The 18073-nt window shown below is 37.2% G+C and overlaps 1 protein-coding gene across 4 annotated transcripts in view; it reads right to left on the minus strand.

Annotated features, from left to right (window-relative positions):
* The window catches only part of sws (patatin like phospholipase domain containing sws), an 874342-nt gene that overhangs the window by 349581 nt on the left and 506688 nt on the right, over positions 1-18073 (minus strand). For all 4 annotated transcript variants that reach the window (XM_067138236.2, XM_067138235.2, XM_067138234.2 and 1 more), the window contains exon 21: positions 9778-9964. In XM_067138236.2, the coding sequence (XP_066994337.1) occupies positions 9778-9964 (187 nt within the window). The remainder of the gene's footprint in view (positions 1-9777; positions 9965-18073) is intronic.

An 18073-nucleotide genomic window follows, 5' to 3' on the forward strand; every position in this document is an offset into this window, starting at 1 on the left:
TCAAGTGTTCAAAACGGTGGTTTATTGATGTGTATGTATAATGTGTATATAGTTTGTAAATAAAATAGTGTACACATTCTTTTCTCAGGAAGAACCTTTCAAAATTAAAATCTATGGTCATGATTGCTATAAGTTTTCATCTATACATGCATTGCTCTGAAAATTCAGGCACTTTCTTCTCTTCTAGCCAAGTCTGGGCTGGGTCTCGCCAAAGATTCATATGACATTTTTTTTTTTTTTTTTTTTTTTGCTAATTGATTTACGTCGCACCGACACAGATAGGTCTTATGGCGACGATGGGACAGGAAAGGGCCAGGAGTCAATCAATCAATCAATACTGATCTGCATTTAGGGCAGTCGCCCAGGTGGCAGATTCCCTATTTGTTGTTTTCCTAGCCTTTTCCTAAATGATTTCAAAGAAATTGGAAATTTATTGAACATCTCTCTTGGTAAGTCATTCCAATCCCTAACTCCCCTTCCTATAAATGAATATTTGCCCCAGTTTGTCCTCTTGAATTCCAACTTTATCTTCATATTGTGATCTTTCCTACTTTTATAAACGCCATTCAAACTTATTCATCTACTAATGTCATTCCACGCCATCTCTCCGCTGACAGCCCGGAACATACCACTTAGTCGAGCAGCTCTTCTTCTTTCTCTCAATTCTTCCCAACCCAAACATTGCAACATTTTTGTAACGCTACTCTTTTGTCGGAAATCGCCCAGAACAAATTGAGCTGCTTTTCTTTGGATTTTTTCCAGTTCTTGAATCAGGTAATCCTGGTGAGGGTCCCATACACTGGAACCATACTCTAGTTGAGGTCTTACCAGAGACTTATATGCCCTCTCCTTTACATCCTTACTACAACCCCTAAACACCCTCATAACCATGTGCAGAGATCTGTACCCTTTATTTACAATCCCATTTATGTGATTACCCCAATGAAGATCTTTCCTTATATTAACACCTAGATACTTACAATGATCCCCAAAAGGAACTTTCACCCCATCAATGCAGTAATTAAAACTGAGAGGACTTTTCCTACTTGTAAAACTCACAACCTGACTTTTAACCCCGTTTATCAACATACCATTGCCTGCTGTCCATCTCACAACATTTTCGAGGTCACGTTGCAGTTGCTCACAATCTTGTAACTTATTTATCACTCTATAGAGAATAACATCATCCGCAAAAAGCCTTACCTCCGATTCCACTCCTTTACTCATATCATTTATATATATATAAGAAAACATAAAGGTCCGATAATACTGCCTTGAGGAATTCCCCTCTTAATTATTACAGGGTCAGATAAAGCTTCACCTACTCTAATTCTCTGAGATCTATTTTCTAGAAATATAGCAACCCATTCAGTCACTCTTTTGTCTAGTCCAATTGCACTCATTTTTGCCAGTAGTCTCCCATGATCCACCCTATCAAATGCTTTAGACAGGTCAATCGCGATACAGTCCATTTGACCTCCTGAATCCAAGATATCTGCTATATCTTGCTGGAATCCTACAAGTTGAGCTTCAGTGGAATAACCTTTCCTAAAACCGAATTGCCTTCTATCGAACCAGTTATTAATTTCACAAACATGTCTAATATAATCAGAAATCTAATATAATATAATATATAATATAATAATATATATTATATATATTATAATATATATAATATAATAATAATATATAATATAATATAATTCTAATATAATCAGAATATAATCAGAAAGAATGGGAAGGAAGCGGCCGTGGCCTTAATTAAGGTACAGCCCCAGCATTTTCCTGATGTGGAAATGGGAAACCACGGAAAACTATCTTCAGGGCTGCCGACAGTGGGGTTCGAACCTACTATCTCCCGAATACTGGATACTGGCCGCAATTAAGTGACTGCAGCTATCGAGCTCGGTGATTCATATGAAAGGGACACACGTTTTGTTGATAATTAAAGTATACTATTGCAGGATTTTCTTTGACTGTAGCATCACTAAGGGGCACTGGGATGCAGTGACATGATGTTCCTGGTGATCTGGGATCAGTTCACAGAGCAGAAATTTCTTCACTATCCTCAACTTAGCTTGTACCATAAGCTGAATAAAATTAAATACCATTCTCAAATTGTCTATTGCTTCCATATGCATAGAGTGTGTGGGTATGTCCACATGTTAGGAAAGTGGATATACACTCCAAAGGGTACAATCACCCAGTACGTTTCTTACTGCACTGATTCTTTGAACATTTTGTTCAGTTTTGTGTCTAGACCTTTCTTTTATATTATGGAGCCCACCTGGTGGCCATGATTGTTAAGGCATCAAGTCTATATAGTTTGACTCCGTGGTTAGGCCGGTTGGAGTCCTGATGGTTGAAAAAAATTTCACCATCAGAATGTTGGTCAGCAGGGTAGGAGAGGTGGTGGAATACAAACTTTAATAACTAGATTGCATGCCATAAGCCTAGATCCAATTCCAAACCTCTCCACAGTGTTCATATGGAGAGAGGGCATATGACACTGTTGATTGCGATTGGCCTTGAGCAGACCCCTTGGTGCTACCGGTATTGAACAGGAGCAGGCGATGTGCTGGCAGCAGGTTTTACCCTCTCCCTAGTAGCATACATTAAATAATGCGCGCGCACGCACGCACGCACGCACGCATGCACGCACGCACGCACAAAACCTTTCTGAGTTGTGATGAATGGATTGTATTTTTCTTTTTCATACTTTAAGTCAGCAATGAAAAGGCTGCTTTATATCCTATCAGATGAACAATTATTGTAGACACTAGACTCATCAAAACTGAACACCACTACCCACACTTACTGTTTAATGTTCATGGCTTACAATACACATAATCACAGTCAGAATCACAACTTCTTGCATTTTAAAAGCCATTGATCAGATAACCTGTCCATGAACAAGTATTCAACCATTTGACTGTCCCATGAAGTGCCGAATTGTCTTTGCTGCGACATGCCCTGCTGACATAAATTGTTTGAATGGAAGAAACTAAATACCATACAGGTTTACTTCTGGAAGCATAAGGATTGATAATGGGTAAATGTCGTGGGGCTTTTTTTTTGGGGGTTAAGAATGAAGACATTCTTTTTTCAGTGTTGACACTCAGTTAATACAAGTTATAAGCTTTTCAGCCTGTCAACCATGAATATAACACTTAGAAAACACTTAAAAAATGAACAACTGAGTTAACAATTAATGCATGGAAAGCTAATGGGACCGATATATATGTATAAGGGGCAAACAAAAAGTTTCCATTTGACGGCCGTACAGTCCTGAATTGGAATGCCAATGAAGCGAAATAGCCGTGAGCATTGAGGCACTCGTCCCACCGACGCACCAGGTTGAAGTACCCGTGTGGTAAAACACTGTGTCCTGCTGAGCGAAGAAGTCCGTTACCGCCTGTTGCATATCCTCATCCTATAGGAAGCGTCAACCCTTCAAGGTTTTTTGAGGGGACCAAAGGCCTGATAATCGCATGGAGAGAGATCAGGACTATCCTCATTAACCGCCCGCTAGTTGCTGTCTATAATGGACGAGGCTAGCTTCCCAGATTGACTGGCATTTTGTGTTGAATTGCGACCAGCACAGAACTTTGCGCACTATTCCACAACGGTAGTTTTCGACAGACGTGCTGCCCCATGCACAGTTTTCATTCCCCGATAGATGTCCACTAGTATGTGTCTTTCAGCAGTCAAGAAAAGAATAACAGCATGTTGGTCCTGTTTGGACACATTTGGTAATAACATTGCCATAGTTCAAGTGACCATATTTAATGCATGCACCTTGGCACAACACGACTGCCACACTAATCCCTTTCCCTACATGTCCGTGCTTACATACCTGCATCGGAATCGCATTACGTTGCATATCCGCTGCAGCAACGCCCTCAAACGGAAAATTTTTGATCACATATACATACATAGGAAATAGATGGAGAGCAGTGACTTGCCATTTAAGCACTTTTTATTCTATTCTCCACTGACACAGGCTGAGGCTAAAAATTTTTGACCTCATCTTTCTTTTATATGTAATTCTAGTACTCTCAGAGCAACCACATTGAAAGCCTTAGATAGGGAAGAATGGCAGAGTATGGTTCATCGGCTAGAGGGCTGAATATTATGATAGTCACGACGCCTCAGGCACGAGGCAAAATGAAGAAGAAGAAGAAGAACTATCAATGTATGCTTACTCTGTGAAGTTGTTGCAATCTCGCTGTTTCCTGTACACACTTATAAGCTATATAATATAATGTCATAGTTTATTATCTTCTAACTGTGATAAAATGCAATGGGTAGAGGCACCTGTTTGTGGTGATTTCTTTTTTGCCCAATTTAGTGATTTAAAAACGTTGTTTTGGTATCTTTATCGCTATTTTCATTTTAATTCATCAATAATATTGCTATGTGTTTTTTCTTTTTAAAGATTTCAGTAATAAAACTTAAATCAAAAGGTAGTTAACAGCATATTTTCAACAAAACATCATATTTTATTTTTACATATGTTCAAGAAACACAAGATTTATGCTTATGCTGAAAACACATATTGCATATATCAAAGCAAGAATGTTTGGAAAAAAATTATTAACAAGACGTAGGACCCAGCCTACAAGAATAATTTACACATGAGTGTGAAAAAAGACAGAGATAGGGCTGTTCTCTTGTCTGACATTTTAGTACATTACATTGAAAATGACCACTCACAATAATGACCGGGATCCATAAAACCTTCACTGCAGCTTCCACAAATGCCCATTTATTCCGAATTCAAGGAAAAAACAATGGCTATTACATGAAAATCTTTACCTGCTCTACACGAACGACCAACTAGACCTCTAAACACTGTGTATGGTTGAAGATACGGTATTCTGATACTGAAGGTTCTTGTAGGATGGGAATTTGCTTTATTAGATGTGGGACTTCATCATTTTCTAAATCACCTTTCATTAAGCTTCTTGGATCAGAGTGATTCCACATAATTTCATCAATTATTTTGCGACTTTGCTTTAAGGTACATACTTTTGTGCTTTGAGCCAAATTTGTAAAATTCTGCAAAAATTTTGTGTTTTGTAAAAAACAGGTGCCTCTAACAATGGGTAAATGAATGTCTACAAACATTATAATTGGCAAATAAATCCTACAAACTGATTCAACACAAGTGAGATGGTTAAAAAAAAATATAATAATTTACATAGCTCATGGTAAGCAGACCCGGCCAACAGCTGGAAACTGCAGATGATGATGATGATGATGATGATGATGATGATAATGATGGTAGCTCATGGACTGTGCAATGATAAACTATATAAATTAATGAAGCATATCGTCAGTTTGTTACCAATGTATGCATCCAGCCTTAAGGTACATTTATGTACCATAAAACGAGGTAACTTTGGCTACTTTATCGTTATATTTTTAAAATTAAAATGTGAAATATTCCCTCTAATTTTCTGAAAAATATAATATAAGTTCTGCCACGTTTGTTATTCATACTTAAATATGAACATAATCCTAATTGTTATTCAGTAATAAATCATGGTTATCGAAAGAGTGGCCGGAGTTACCCCATGTTTTGGGGTAACTTTGGCCGCCATACGAATAACTCAAGAAACAAAGTTTTCTTCGATGTAGCATTACTTTGGCCACGGTGAAAAACAGATGTATAGTGGCCAAATTCACATTTTCCCCAAAGAAGAAACTATTTAGCCTAATCGTACAAGCATTGTATGATATTACAAATTACATGATGCATTGCATAAATATTTGTAATGATACAAAAGATAATAAATAAAAGGTACAAAAATCATAAAGCCCAATTGTATGGCTACTGTAATTATCTGACATCACATTATTTAAAAAAAAAAAAAAAAAAAAAAAAAAAAAAAAAAAAAAAAAAAAAAAAAACAGAGAAGGAGGTTGGAACTTGTGTGTATGTGGAGAAGAGCAGACCACAGCCCATTTGCTGGAATGTAGTTCATGCCCATTCAGCTGTACAACAGAGCACCTGGTTAAAGTGAAGCCAAATGCACTTGATGTTGCAAGATTTTGGGCTCACATAGTTTAATGTGGCTCTTCGTCATTGAAGTATTTATATTATGTTTTTTCCTTATATTTAATTTTAAACTTATGTATGCTTCTGACACGATATAAATAAAGGAGGTCAGAAAAGAAGCAATCTTGTAGACTGTCCTCATAATACACTGTCTTCTAAATTAGAAAATATCTGGGCCGTCAATCAATTTCTTGAATGTGTATCGTCCATGTCAACTGATATCCGCCTATTTATCATTGAAAATGGGAACCGTCTTTCCCCTCCCTGTCGTGATAAACTTCCCCGTTTATTGTTATTGTCCCTTTATTGATCTCTTCTAAAGCGTTCTTGAAGTAAACAGGATTGTAATTACAATACCCACAGTCACGTAATGTTTTCCTGTATGTTCTTGGCATGACCGAAGTTACCCCGGAAGAGGACAACTTTTATCACAAAACTATTCCCTGAAAAACCTATTTGAATAAAATGCTTCAAATTGTGTTGGTTCGTTACCAGACGTACTTACATTTTGACCCCAAAAACCACTGAAATGGAGAATCAAATGCTGGGGATAGAGAACAGTTTGTTTTCAGCCGTTACCAGACAAGAGAGTAGTCAGGGCTGCGAAAAAAATCGATTGACTCAACAATGAGCCCGCCAATGTTCCTTGGACTAACGAGTGTTGATAGAGCATATTCTATTGTATGTGCATTTTAGTTGTAGCAAGTGGTTCATCTTTTTCAGTATAGGAGGGAGGAGAAAAGTGTTGCTATGATCGAAGTTACCCCACTTTACGGTATTTTAATATCAATGAGGTGCAATTGTATAAGGAGGTGTAAGAGGATGTGAATCAAAGGATATCCTCATTCAGTAAATCCTTGGCAAAGGCTGGTGTATGGAAGATTTGTTAAGGATTTTCAATATGAAAAACGCATTAAAAACTGCACTGTGAGTATTAACATTGGCAGAAATTAGATAATAGCTTATATGACTCATTTTTTTACTGCAGTGGTTATTCATGAGTGCATATTTATATTTCTGAAATAAGAACACTAAAATAGGTTACGAAGAGGGTAGAAGGTTCTGTTCATGATTAAGTAGCATCAGAAAATTCTCAATACTAGTTTCATGCAACACACATTAATGGACGAAATTACTAGAAACAATCGAAGTTCAACATACCAATAGTTTTACTAATACTCAGTCACACAGTAGAATTCAGAAATACTCTGGATGTTACAAGATTTAATCCTACTCTGCTGTACAATGAGATCTAATAATGTGAAGATTTATACACTGAGCACCCTGCTTTATATGCAAAACATACACATTTACTAATAAAAAATAATACAAATATAAATTTTGGTACATTTACATTTTGCAAAAATATTATTCACAAAACCCCCCCTCCCACAATTTTAGGCTAAAAGGGCCTAGATATTGCTCTTCTTGTTTGTTGTACGACCCATTTCCCAATATTCATTAAGACATACCGTCACAAAGAAAAAGTAATGAAACTATGATCAATGCCCATGTTATAAAAATTCTACTGTAATTATCTGACATCACATTATTTTTAAATTTAAAAAAAAAAAAAAGAAAAAAGAAATTTTCACTTAGCTTAAGCATGGGCAATAATAACTTACACAGGGGGGGAACCTAGTCTCTGCAGATATTCAATGTGATTTCTATTAAAGAAACTTATAGAGTACTCACAAGTTGAACTCAAGAGCAATCATGTTAAAAAGATTTGGTGCAGTCTATATACTAAACAATAAATGAAATGAAATTGCATATGGCTTTCGGTGCCGGGAGTATCCGAGGACAAGTTTGGCTTGCCAGATGCAGATCTTTTGATTATTTTTTTTTGATGCCCGTAGACGACCTGCGTGTCGTGATGATGAAATGATGATGAAGACGACACATACACCCAGCCCCGTGCCAGCGAAAATAACCAATGGTGGTTAAAATTCCTGACCCTGCCAGGATTTGAACCCGGAACCCCTGTGACCAAAGGCCAGCACGCTAACCATTCAGCCATAGAGCCGAACTACTAAACAATGTCTGATCATCATAACACAGCTGGTGACACATGCCTGTATTAGTCAAGTTACATCTATATTTGTAAGACAAGATTCTTTGTATTAACAAAATAAAAACTGATACAGGGATTGTAGTGATAAGGATGATTATCCTGATAACCTTCTGAATATGAATAATACACAGCAGATGCATCAGAACAGTAAATCAAGTGTCCGACTCGTTGGCTGAACGTTCAGCGTACTGGTCTTCGGTTCAGAGGGTCCCGGGTTCGATTCCCGGTCGGGTCAGGGATTTTAACCTTAATTGGTTAATTCCAATGGCACGGGGGCTGGGTGTATGTGCTGTCTTCATCATCATTTCATCCTCATCACGACGCGCAGGTCACCTACGGGTGTCCAATAGAAAGACCTGCACCTAGCGAGCCGAACTTGTCTTCGGACACTCCCGGCACTAAAAGCCATACGCCATTCCATTCCAGTAAATCAAGTGTAAAGTTAGAGAGCTGGTAGACAGACTAGACATGGAATGGAGATTATGTAGTAGTGTATAGAGTATGTAGTGAAGTACATCAAAAGTGGTATGTCACCCAATACAGACAAAATAAATAGTAAGACGATAATGCCCTAAGGAGATGCAAGGAAGCAATCAATTTACTGATCTTATTTAATCTAATTTGATAACAAGAATAGTATCAGGTGATTGGAAAGAGGTAATCTTCATTTGAAGGTACTTTTGTAGAAGAGTGACAGAAAGTAGTGCTCGATAATATGTTGAAACTGGGATCACATTCAGTCCGATAATTTTCATTGTTATATTTGTTACAAGTTACCAATACTATCATTATCACAGTTTTTGTTTTGTTTTGGTCTTGCTACTTCTGCATTCTAAGTACAGTAATTAACATTTGTTCTAAGGAGTTCATAAATATTTAATATGTTATATCTGTTCCAATACTTTAATAAAACATCAGATCATTTATTTTCTTGCATTGTAATTCTGTAATTTTTTTCTGCTTGCTTCCTTTATTTCTTTCCTTCCTTCCTTCCTTCCTTCCTTCCTTCCTTCCTTCCTTCCTTCCTCAAAATTTAAAGCCTCGTTAAGACTGTCCTAATGATATAAACCTATCTGTAGATTGTCACTAACTTCATAATGTATCATTCAATTCTATTTGCCTCCAGTTAAGATAATATTTTGATTAAAAAAAAAACATTGAATTTACGATAATGAATCCATCAATTCTTTTTGTTTTTGTTCGTTTGTTAGGATGATGAAGTTTTGAGATATGGGGCTGAGACTTATAGATACACAAATAACAAATGGTATTACTATGTCCATTCGATCTAAGGTACTTGGAGTATAGTGATACATAGTACAATTCGGAACAAGGAAATTTATAATACCAATATAAATGGTCCGTTATTTGACATTACAAATTTTCCAGCTAACTCATTCCTGGTTGCCAGTGTTTCGCCCCTGTGTGCTAAGTTGGGCTCATCAGTTGGTACTTAGTATACCCACCAAGATGCATGGGAATCAACATCTATATCATCAAAGAAATTTCCCTACAACGAATGCATTAGAACTATCTGGAATTTCATGTGTTGTGTTTTTATATTGGTGTAATAATAAAGCAAGGTGCTCTCAAATAATTAAAAATAAAATCTCACAAGGAGGAGAATACTTATACATACCATGTGTGTGGACCCTCATACAGCTAGCAGTGATATCTGTGGTCACAGTGAAGTATGGCAACCAGAGATCCTCGATGTAAGTATCTCCCATTGTACTATGAATAGTGTGATTGAAGTCACGGCCGGAGAACATAGAGGTCATTGGGTAAGTCAAATCAAGTATCTGTCGCCACCACTGTGTCATTTTCTGGAAAAATCACAGTTGGCGATCAAATCAATAGAGTACTGTAGAATATGAGAGCTTCAAAAACTTGAAAGAGTTGGTTTACTGCACAGAAATAAATAACTTTACATCCATCTACACAGCATTTCCTTAAAAGGAAAAATTCCCATATCAGCATTCTAATGATAATTTTTCAATATTTCATTTAATGGTCTCATTTGCTGCACCTTATACAGCACGTAATTGAAATAAATGAAGTCAGCTAAACTGGTGGTATATTAGGCCATTTTAAGAAAATCACGTCCATAAGATGTTGGTATATGTATAAATTTAAAATTAATTTCTAAAAAGTTAATGTTTTCAAGTTTCCAGCAACTCTTCAAGTAGCAGTGGCAAAGTATGTCTATGATAGCTAGAGGGGCTTGGAGTGATAAGAGGTCAACAAGGGGAAGTTGTTGTGTACTCCAAGCACGACTTTGCCTGACGGCAGGGGCGAGGAAGTGGTGTAGTGAGCTGATATGAGAATAACGCTGCTCATCTTGGAAAATCCCTAATCAATAATTTACCATCACCCCAAAAGGAGTGTGATGGAGAATCAGTTGCTGAACGAAATATAAATAGCTATTGTTCTTGTTGTAACATCACATAAAGGAATGGGATATTTGGACCGATAATACTGTGTAGCTACCTAGTAAGTGAGAAAGTCACTGAGTGGGCGATTGATTGATTGACAGATTATTTTAAAGGAAAATAATCATAATCAGCCCGTGGAAGTATGTTTGAAAGTATGTTAATGTGTTACCTGTCAAGTAAAATCCTACATATGTCTCGCATGATCCTACCAATTACAGCAAACAATGTTCTCTTATAAACCACCTATTCGATACATCAAAACGTTATTACATTTAGAGTTTCCTTATTAAAGTTATATACGAGACATATAGAGCATATAGAGCATCCATCAGCTAATCTAGAATCTCAAAGGTTGGTTTATGTTCATAACTAATGACTTAAAAATTATTTGTACATTTTACAAACTTAAACTTATTTTACTAAAATATCATAGAAGGCAGAATCATTGGTAGTGTGCCTTAGTCCTTGAAAGGAAGATGAGCAGCCTAGAGAAAATCCCAGAAATGATTGAGGAGGGCCTCACTGACCTAGCGCTGGACATGACGCTGAATCTCATTAAGGAAGCCCAACTAAAAAGACCTCCCAAAACTGCAAAGATATGGTTCGATAAGGAATGTTACGACCTTAGAAAAGAGACTTTAGAACTTCTGCACAAAGCAAGACAGTCGGACAGTAATGACATACTGGCAGAATATGCGGCGAAGAGAAAAGTATATAAAATAACAATCAGGAAGAAAAAAGCTATATTCTTTGAAAACCAAGCTCTCACGCAAGCTAGGGATGCTCAGAGGGACCCCTTCATCGCTTTAAAGAAGAGAAAGGATTGTATCACCCCAGACTTCCCAATAGCATCATGGGAACAGCATTTCTCTAAGACTCTAAACGCAAAAAATGTTCAAATAGCTCTACCACTTCGTGAGAACACGGAAGCAGTGTCCGAGCCGATAACACAGGACGAAGTTAAAGCAGCAATACTCAGCTCAAAGGATAAAAAGGCTGTGGGACCAGACGGCATATTCAATGAAAATCTGAAAGACACTATCGATGTACTACTAGATATATGGACCACTCTGTTTAACAAATGTCTCACTTCAGGGAAAATTCCGGAAATTTGGAGACAATCAAACTTAAAAATGTTGTACAAAGGAAAGGGAGACAAAGATGATCCTGATTCATATAGAGGAATTGCTTTAGAAAATAACATCTACAAAGTGTATTCAAGAATTTTAGAGAACAGGCTCGTCGCAGAGACCTACACAAATATTCCAGAACAGCAGTTCGGCTTTATGAAAGGAAGAGGAACACTACATGCAGTAGCAAACCTCATCGAGAGCATACATGACACAATCAGACATCAAAATGGTAAATTCTTTGCAGTCTTTATTGACTTCAAAAAGGCATTCGATCTACTTGACAGAAAAATTATAATTACAAAACTGGCCAATATGATTGGACAAGATAATCCACTAACCATAGCAGTCAACAATATCCTAGCCTTCAATCAGATCACAGTACAAGATGGGAAATCATCATCGAACAACATAACTCAGGGAAACGGAGTATTGCAGGGCGACCCTTTAAGCCCCCTCCTCTTCAACATAACCTTAGCAGATATCATGCAGGTCACTGACAACAGTTCAGTTGTACTTTATCAATATGCAGACGATATTGTTATGGGTTCGAGTAGCAGGGAAGAGCTACAAAGATCAATGAACAAACTTGAAGAGTACGCAGTCAAAAACAGCCTTGTGATAAATAAGAAAAGTTCAGATGGTTTTCCGGAAAGGGGGGAAAATCGCATCTAGTGACAGAATACAATGTGGAGGGGTGGACCTAGACATAGTGAACTCGTTCTCATATCTGGGTGTCACTTTACAACCTACGGTCACCTCATTTAGAATTCACGTAAGAGAAAGATCTTTAGCTGCCATCAGAAGCATATATGACATTACAAACCCGAGTAGACTATCGCTAGACACAGCCATGGCCTTATTTTACGCCAAGGTCCTCCCAGTTCTCACATATGGTATGGAACTTATTTGGGAAAGACTAACGGTGTCCGACCTTCGGACTATTGAAAATGTAAAGGCCAGATTTCTGAAATGAACACTGGGCATCTCCAAAATGTCACCATCACGACTTGCGTATGAATTATCCAAGGAAACGTTTTTACTCGAAGATTTGAAAATGAGAATGCAGCTTCCACATACGCAGCAAGAAAAGGAAGTTCTCCAAGAGCGAAAGAGGAAACAAGCAGAAATCAGCCTGGACTTTTACTCAACTGATGCTATGATTGACCGCAGCTGGACCGGTCCAAATAATGGCATGAGAAGTGCTTTGAATAGGCTGGCAGTACATGGGTTTCACCATCGTCTATGCCGGCGATCAGGCTTCCATGAACTATCTCTACATTGTGTGTGTATGTTGTGTGACAAACATTGCGATCGCTATCACTTCAGCAAGTGCAACAAAAGAACAAAATCTTTACTAGAATATGCGAAAGATTAATGTATTTTAATGCACATTTGTGCGCTATTAAATATATTATTAACAAGAAGTTGATAATGGAAAAAAATTGATAAAAATACATTCATTTAAAATTATGGTAGAATAATATTGCTCTCAAATATTTTCAAACAATTACAGTTGTATGTCTAAAATCTTGAGGAATGACTTGTGATTCAATCTTAAGAACTAATAATTAAGTTATAATCTTCTGAAACTTGAAAATGAGATCGGGCTCATCCTCAAAGGATCCGTTCTCATTACATGGCCATACTATTTCAATCTTGACCTGATTTTGGTATCACACAACGATTCTCTTATTGAATCTCTTGGCGAATCCTCTCGTTGCAGACCTTATCTCTCCTGCTTTTTGTAGCATTGTCCGGGGGAATTTCATTTCTGCAGCTTGGAGTCTACTTTTATCTCTGCCTGTGATGATGCAAGTTTCAAGGCCATAGGTTATTATGGGCAAGAAGTAAGCTTGATAAAGTGTTCGTTTGGCTAGTATTGGAATCTGGCTGTCCCAGAGAAGGCTTCTAACTTGATGGTAAATGAGTTCCTCTTTGAACTCTGTTTGTGATTTCAGCATTTATTTCTTTATTTATTTATTGTATGCAAATATACAGGCGTTAGCCCAATTACAATATTTGCTCATAACTTCCTATCTTATAAAATATAATTGGAAAAATACAAGAAATGAGATAATCACAAAATAGAGTATGAAATAAAGAGTTACCTAAGTACAGTATAACAGCAGTGATAAAGATAAAGAATACAATAAAAAGAAGAATAAAAACAAAACATAAACAGGCAACATGCCATCATTCATCTAGTTAATTATGTGTAATAAATGCTTACAAGATATAAAAAATTTGCATTTCTTATTTTGAAATAAATCTATATTCAGAGGATGTAATTTATTATACAGTGACATAATTGTGTATAGGGGTGAATTTACATGTCTTGTTCGTGTTAACTCTTGGCAAGAAAAACAAATTCCTAAATTCACCTGCCAGTTTTCTAGGTGAATACAGTAGGAGTTGACAAGTTAGATCAATACTGTGTTTCATTGTTTAACCAGCTTATAGAGAAACATCATCGACTGACATTTTCTTCTGATAGCAATACTTCAAAATCAAACATTTCAATCATTTTATGGTATGATAAATATTTAGGATATTCTCTGCTTTGCCTGAAGTATATATAATTCAAGAACTTTTTCTGGATCCTTTGTATCAAATCTATGTGTAATTTTGTTGGTTGATTCCAAATAATAGAGGTGGATTTGATCGAACTAATGATAAATACAAACAAAATAAAGATTTATTACTTAGGCTATATGAATGTCTCATTATAAACCCAAGGCTCCTGTATGCCTTATTCACAACATTTTCAATATGAGTAATGAAACTTAAATCACTAGTTAATATTACTCCTAAGTCATTAATTTCATTTACTTGTTGCAATTGGACATCATTAATTGAGTACGTAAGACTTATCTTTTTTAATTGAAAAAGTGATCTTCCTGCATTTATTAATATTGAAGTGTAATTTGTTAAATTTGCTCCATTCAGACAAGATATTTAAAACAACTTGCCGTTCTAAACAATCTTGCACACTTGATATTGTTTTATATAATTTAATGTCGTCAGCAAATAATGATACCTTTGAGAACCGAATTTTGCTAGGAATATCGTTTACTAACAACAGAAACAGCAAAGGACCCAAATTAGAGCCTTGTGGTACCCCACATATTTTGCAATGCAATTGTAAGAAAACATGTTTCTGTAACTTACAAACTGACTTCTATGCTTCAAATATGAAACCAGAAGAGATATAAGAGATTGATCTAAATTATCATCCATTAATTTATTGACTAAACAATCATGATCTACTTTGCCAAAGGCCTTTTGAAAATCAGTATAAATAGCAACTACATTGGAGTGATTATCAATCTCATTAGATACATACTGCACAAAATTACATAAATTGGTTACTGTGGATTTCGTCGACATAAAACCATGCTGATTGCATGGGATAATGAATTTGACATGATTAAAAATGTGAACATTTAGAATACTTTAAAATATTTTAGCTGGGGACAATAGAACTGTAACTGGTTTGTAGTTCTCTCTTAACTGTTTCTTCCCAGATTTATAAATTGGCGTAACTTTGGCATATTTCCATTGTTTGGAAAAGGTAGAACTAGTTAAGATTGAATAATATCTGGAGGTTCAATTAATATTTCCCTACAGGCCTTAAATATATAAGGAGGTATCCGATCGGGTCCTGCAGACCTTTTACGTTCCAGATTCCTTATAGCTCTATATACTTCTTCAGCCTTTATACATTTGATTTGTAAATTATTTTGTATATTTTGATTCTATACCTCTATTTTTATCCACTGAGTAACGAGCTTCATCTTTTGTATGTACTGACTGAAAATAATCAGCAAAGGCATTTGCTGTATCTAGATTTTTAATATACTTTTTCCCATTATATTTCATTTGCACATTGTATACATTCTGCTTCCTTTTATTTTTAATGAAATTCCAAAAATTGCTTGCATTACTATTTATTTCAACGTAAATATGATTAATATATTCATTAAACGCGATCTTTATATCATGTTTGATTTTTTACCCAAGCCCTTCAAACTGAGTCAAGTTGTATTCCGACAGATGTTTTATCTTCCTGAGCTTATCCTTTAATTTAAGGTTCATAATGATATGTTTTGTAAACCATACAATATACTTTGGGAATACATTCATCAAATACTGAGTAAATTTTGTCATAGAAGACACGAACGGCTTCATCAACATTTTGACCCTTCATTTCCCGTCATTCACAATTTCTCAAAACAATATAGAATTCAAAAAATCAGCTTTTTTTGAAATTATAATTATAACTTCTTGTCTCATTTACTTTTAACACCTTCAACACGTTATAACTAACACATAGTGGAGAATGAAGATTATCCTTAGATACTAAAGGGTCAACATCATCAACTATCACTAAATTAATAGTATTACATAGTGTTGTAACCAAGGTTGAAGTTTACAAAACACAACTTTTATTGCTTCACTTTATGATATTTACACAAATAACTGAAATTTATTTTGAAGCAAAAAGGAATATTGAATCTTGAGAAAAGTCTGTCTTTATACAATATGTACAGGTTTACAGTCTTTATATACACTTCTATCTTGAAAAGATAGTCTTTGTGAATTGACACGTTGATAGTCGAAAACTATCTGGCACACTAACATGAATGTCTTTGAGAGTCCTTGTTTGTTGAAGTGCCTGAATTCCTAAAAAGCAAGTTCAATTGATTGAAGAAATTCCACCTAGCGAAACTAAGGGAGCTTGCGTAAATTAGGGAATGAAAATGGCTTGTAAAAGAATTACGGAACATAGGCAGAGGAAACAGGTAAGGGAGCGGTGACCAGAGGTGAAACCTCGTACTGCCAGAAATTCAGTCCACCTGGTCGAAGCACATTTTCAAGAGGAGTAGCCTCCGTGCTCGACGTAGGGTGTATTCTGGAGCTGGACACCAGGGCAAGTGGGCAATTGAGCAGGCAGGGAGCTCCTATTTATAGTACACTCGATGGTCAGGCACGCGCACTGAGGGCTGCGCGTCGAAGCTAGCAGAATGATACACAGGCGCGCGTGCAGCTGGCTGGAGGAGCGAGAAAGGGAGCGCCGGACATACAACACCCTCCCCTCCTAAATACGCCGGTACGGCGTGAAACGGCGGCGGCGCTGGCGGCGACTGCGATGCTGGGGCGGAGCTGCTGATGTTTCTGTTGTATTGTCCGGGGCTGGAACTGGGCGGAGTGGCGCTGTCTCGTCCTGAAAGGAACCCATTGTTATTAAATGATCTAAAGCGCGTTCAGCAATAGATTTATCTGGTTTATCAATAGCATCAATAGCTGGACAGGGGCGGTAGCGCAGACGTATCTGATCTTGATGGCGGCAGATACGTTTCTCCGTAGTCTGTATCTCGTATAGACGATGACCCAAAGATCTGCAGATGACTCCAGGTATCCAGAGTGGGTTGGATTTGAATGTCCTGGTGTAGACCTTGTCGTTGAGGGAGAACTTCGTTGGGGAGGTCTTATGCTGGGCCGGAAGAGGCTGTAACAGAGAAAGTAAAGTTCTGTGAGGTCGTCCATGGAGCTTCTGTGCAGGAGTGATATTATCAGCGCCGGGTAGAGTTCTGTAGTTGTTTAAGAGTTGGAGCAAGGCTTGGTCTTTAGTTAAGCCTGAAGAGACAGCTTTCTTCATACTTCTTTTAAATGTTTGTACGAAGCGTTCAGCTTCACCATTAGATTGAGGGTGAAAAGGTGGTGCTAGGATATGACGAATGCCATTATGTGTACAAAAGTTCTGAAAAGCAGTAGCTGTAAATTGAGGTCCGTTGTCCGAAATGAGTACTTGTGGTAAACCTTCTGTAGTAAAGATTTTCTGGAGAGCACGAATGGTAGCTTCGGTTGTAGTAGTCGAATGCATATCCACGACATATGGAAAGTTTGACAGTGAATCGATGACTATTAACCACATGGAATTGAGGAAAGGATCTGCGAAATCGATGTGAACTCGTTCCCATGGAGTAGTAGCAGGAGGCCATGAAGCAAGATCAGAAGACGGGGCGTTCTGATTCGTTTGACATTGCTCACAATGACGTATTAGCTTTTCGATGGCGGCATCAATACCGGGCCAGTAGCAGTGTTGACGGGCGAGTTGCTTTGTTCTGGAGATACCCCAATGGCTTTGGTGTAATAATTCGAGAACTTGTTTCTGTAGGCTAAGTGGGATAACCACTCGGAAGATGGTGCCTGCTTCTAGTAATACAACTCCGGCACGAGTCGTGAGACGATGCTGCATACGATGATAAGGTGCCAGGTGGGCAGGAAGTGTGCTCTGAAGAGGCCAACCGTTGCGGATGTAAGTACGTACAGTAGCAAGTGTACTGTCCTTATCCGTAGCTTTAGC

This window comes from Anabrus simplex, chromosome 1 (genome assembly GCF_040414725.1).
Source record: "Anabrus simplex isolate iqAnaSimp1 chromosome 1, ASM4041472v1, whole genome shotgun sequence".
Lineage (NCBI taxonomy): Eukaryota > Metazoa > Arthropoda > Insecta > Orthoptera > Tettigoniidae > Anabrus > Anabrus simplex.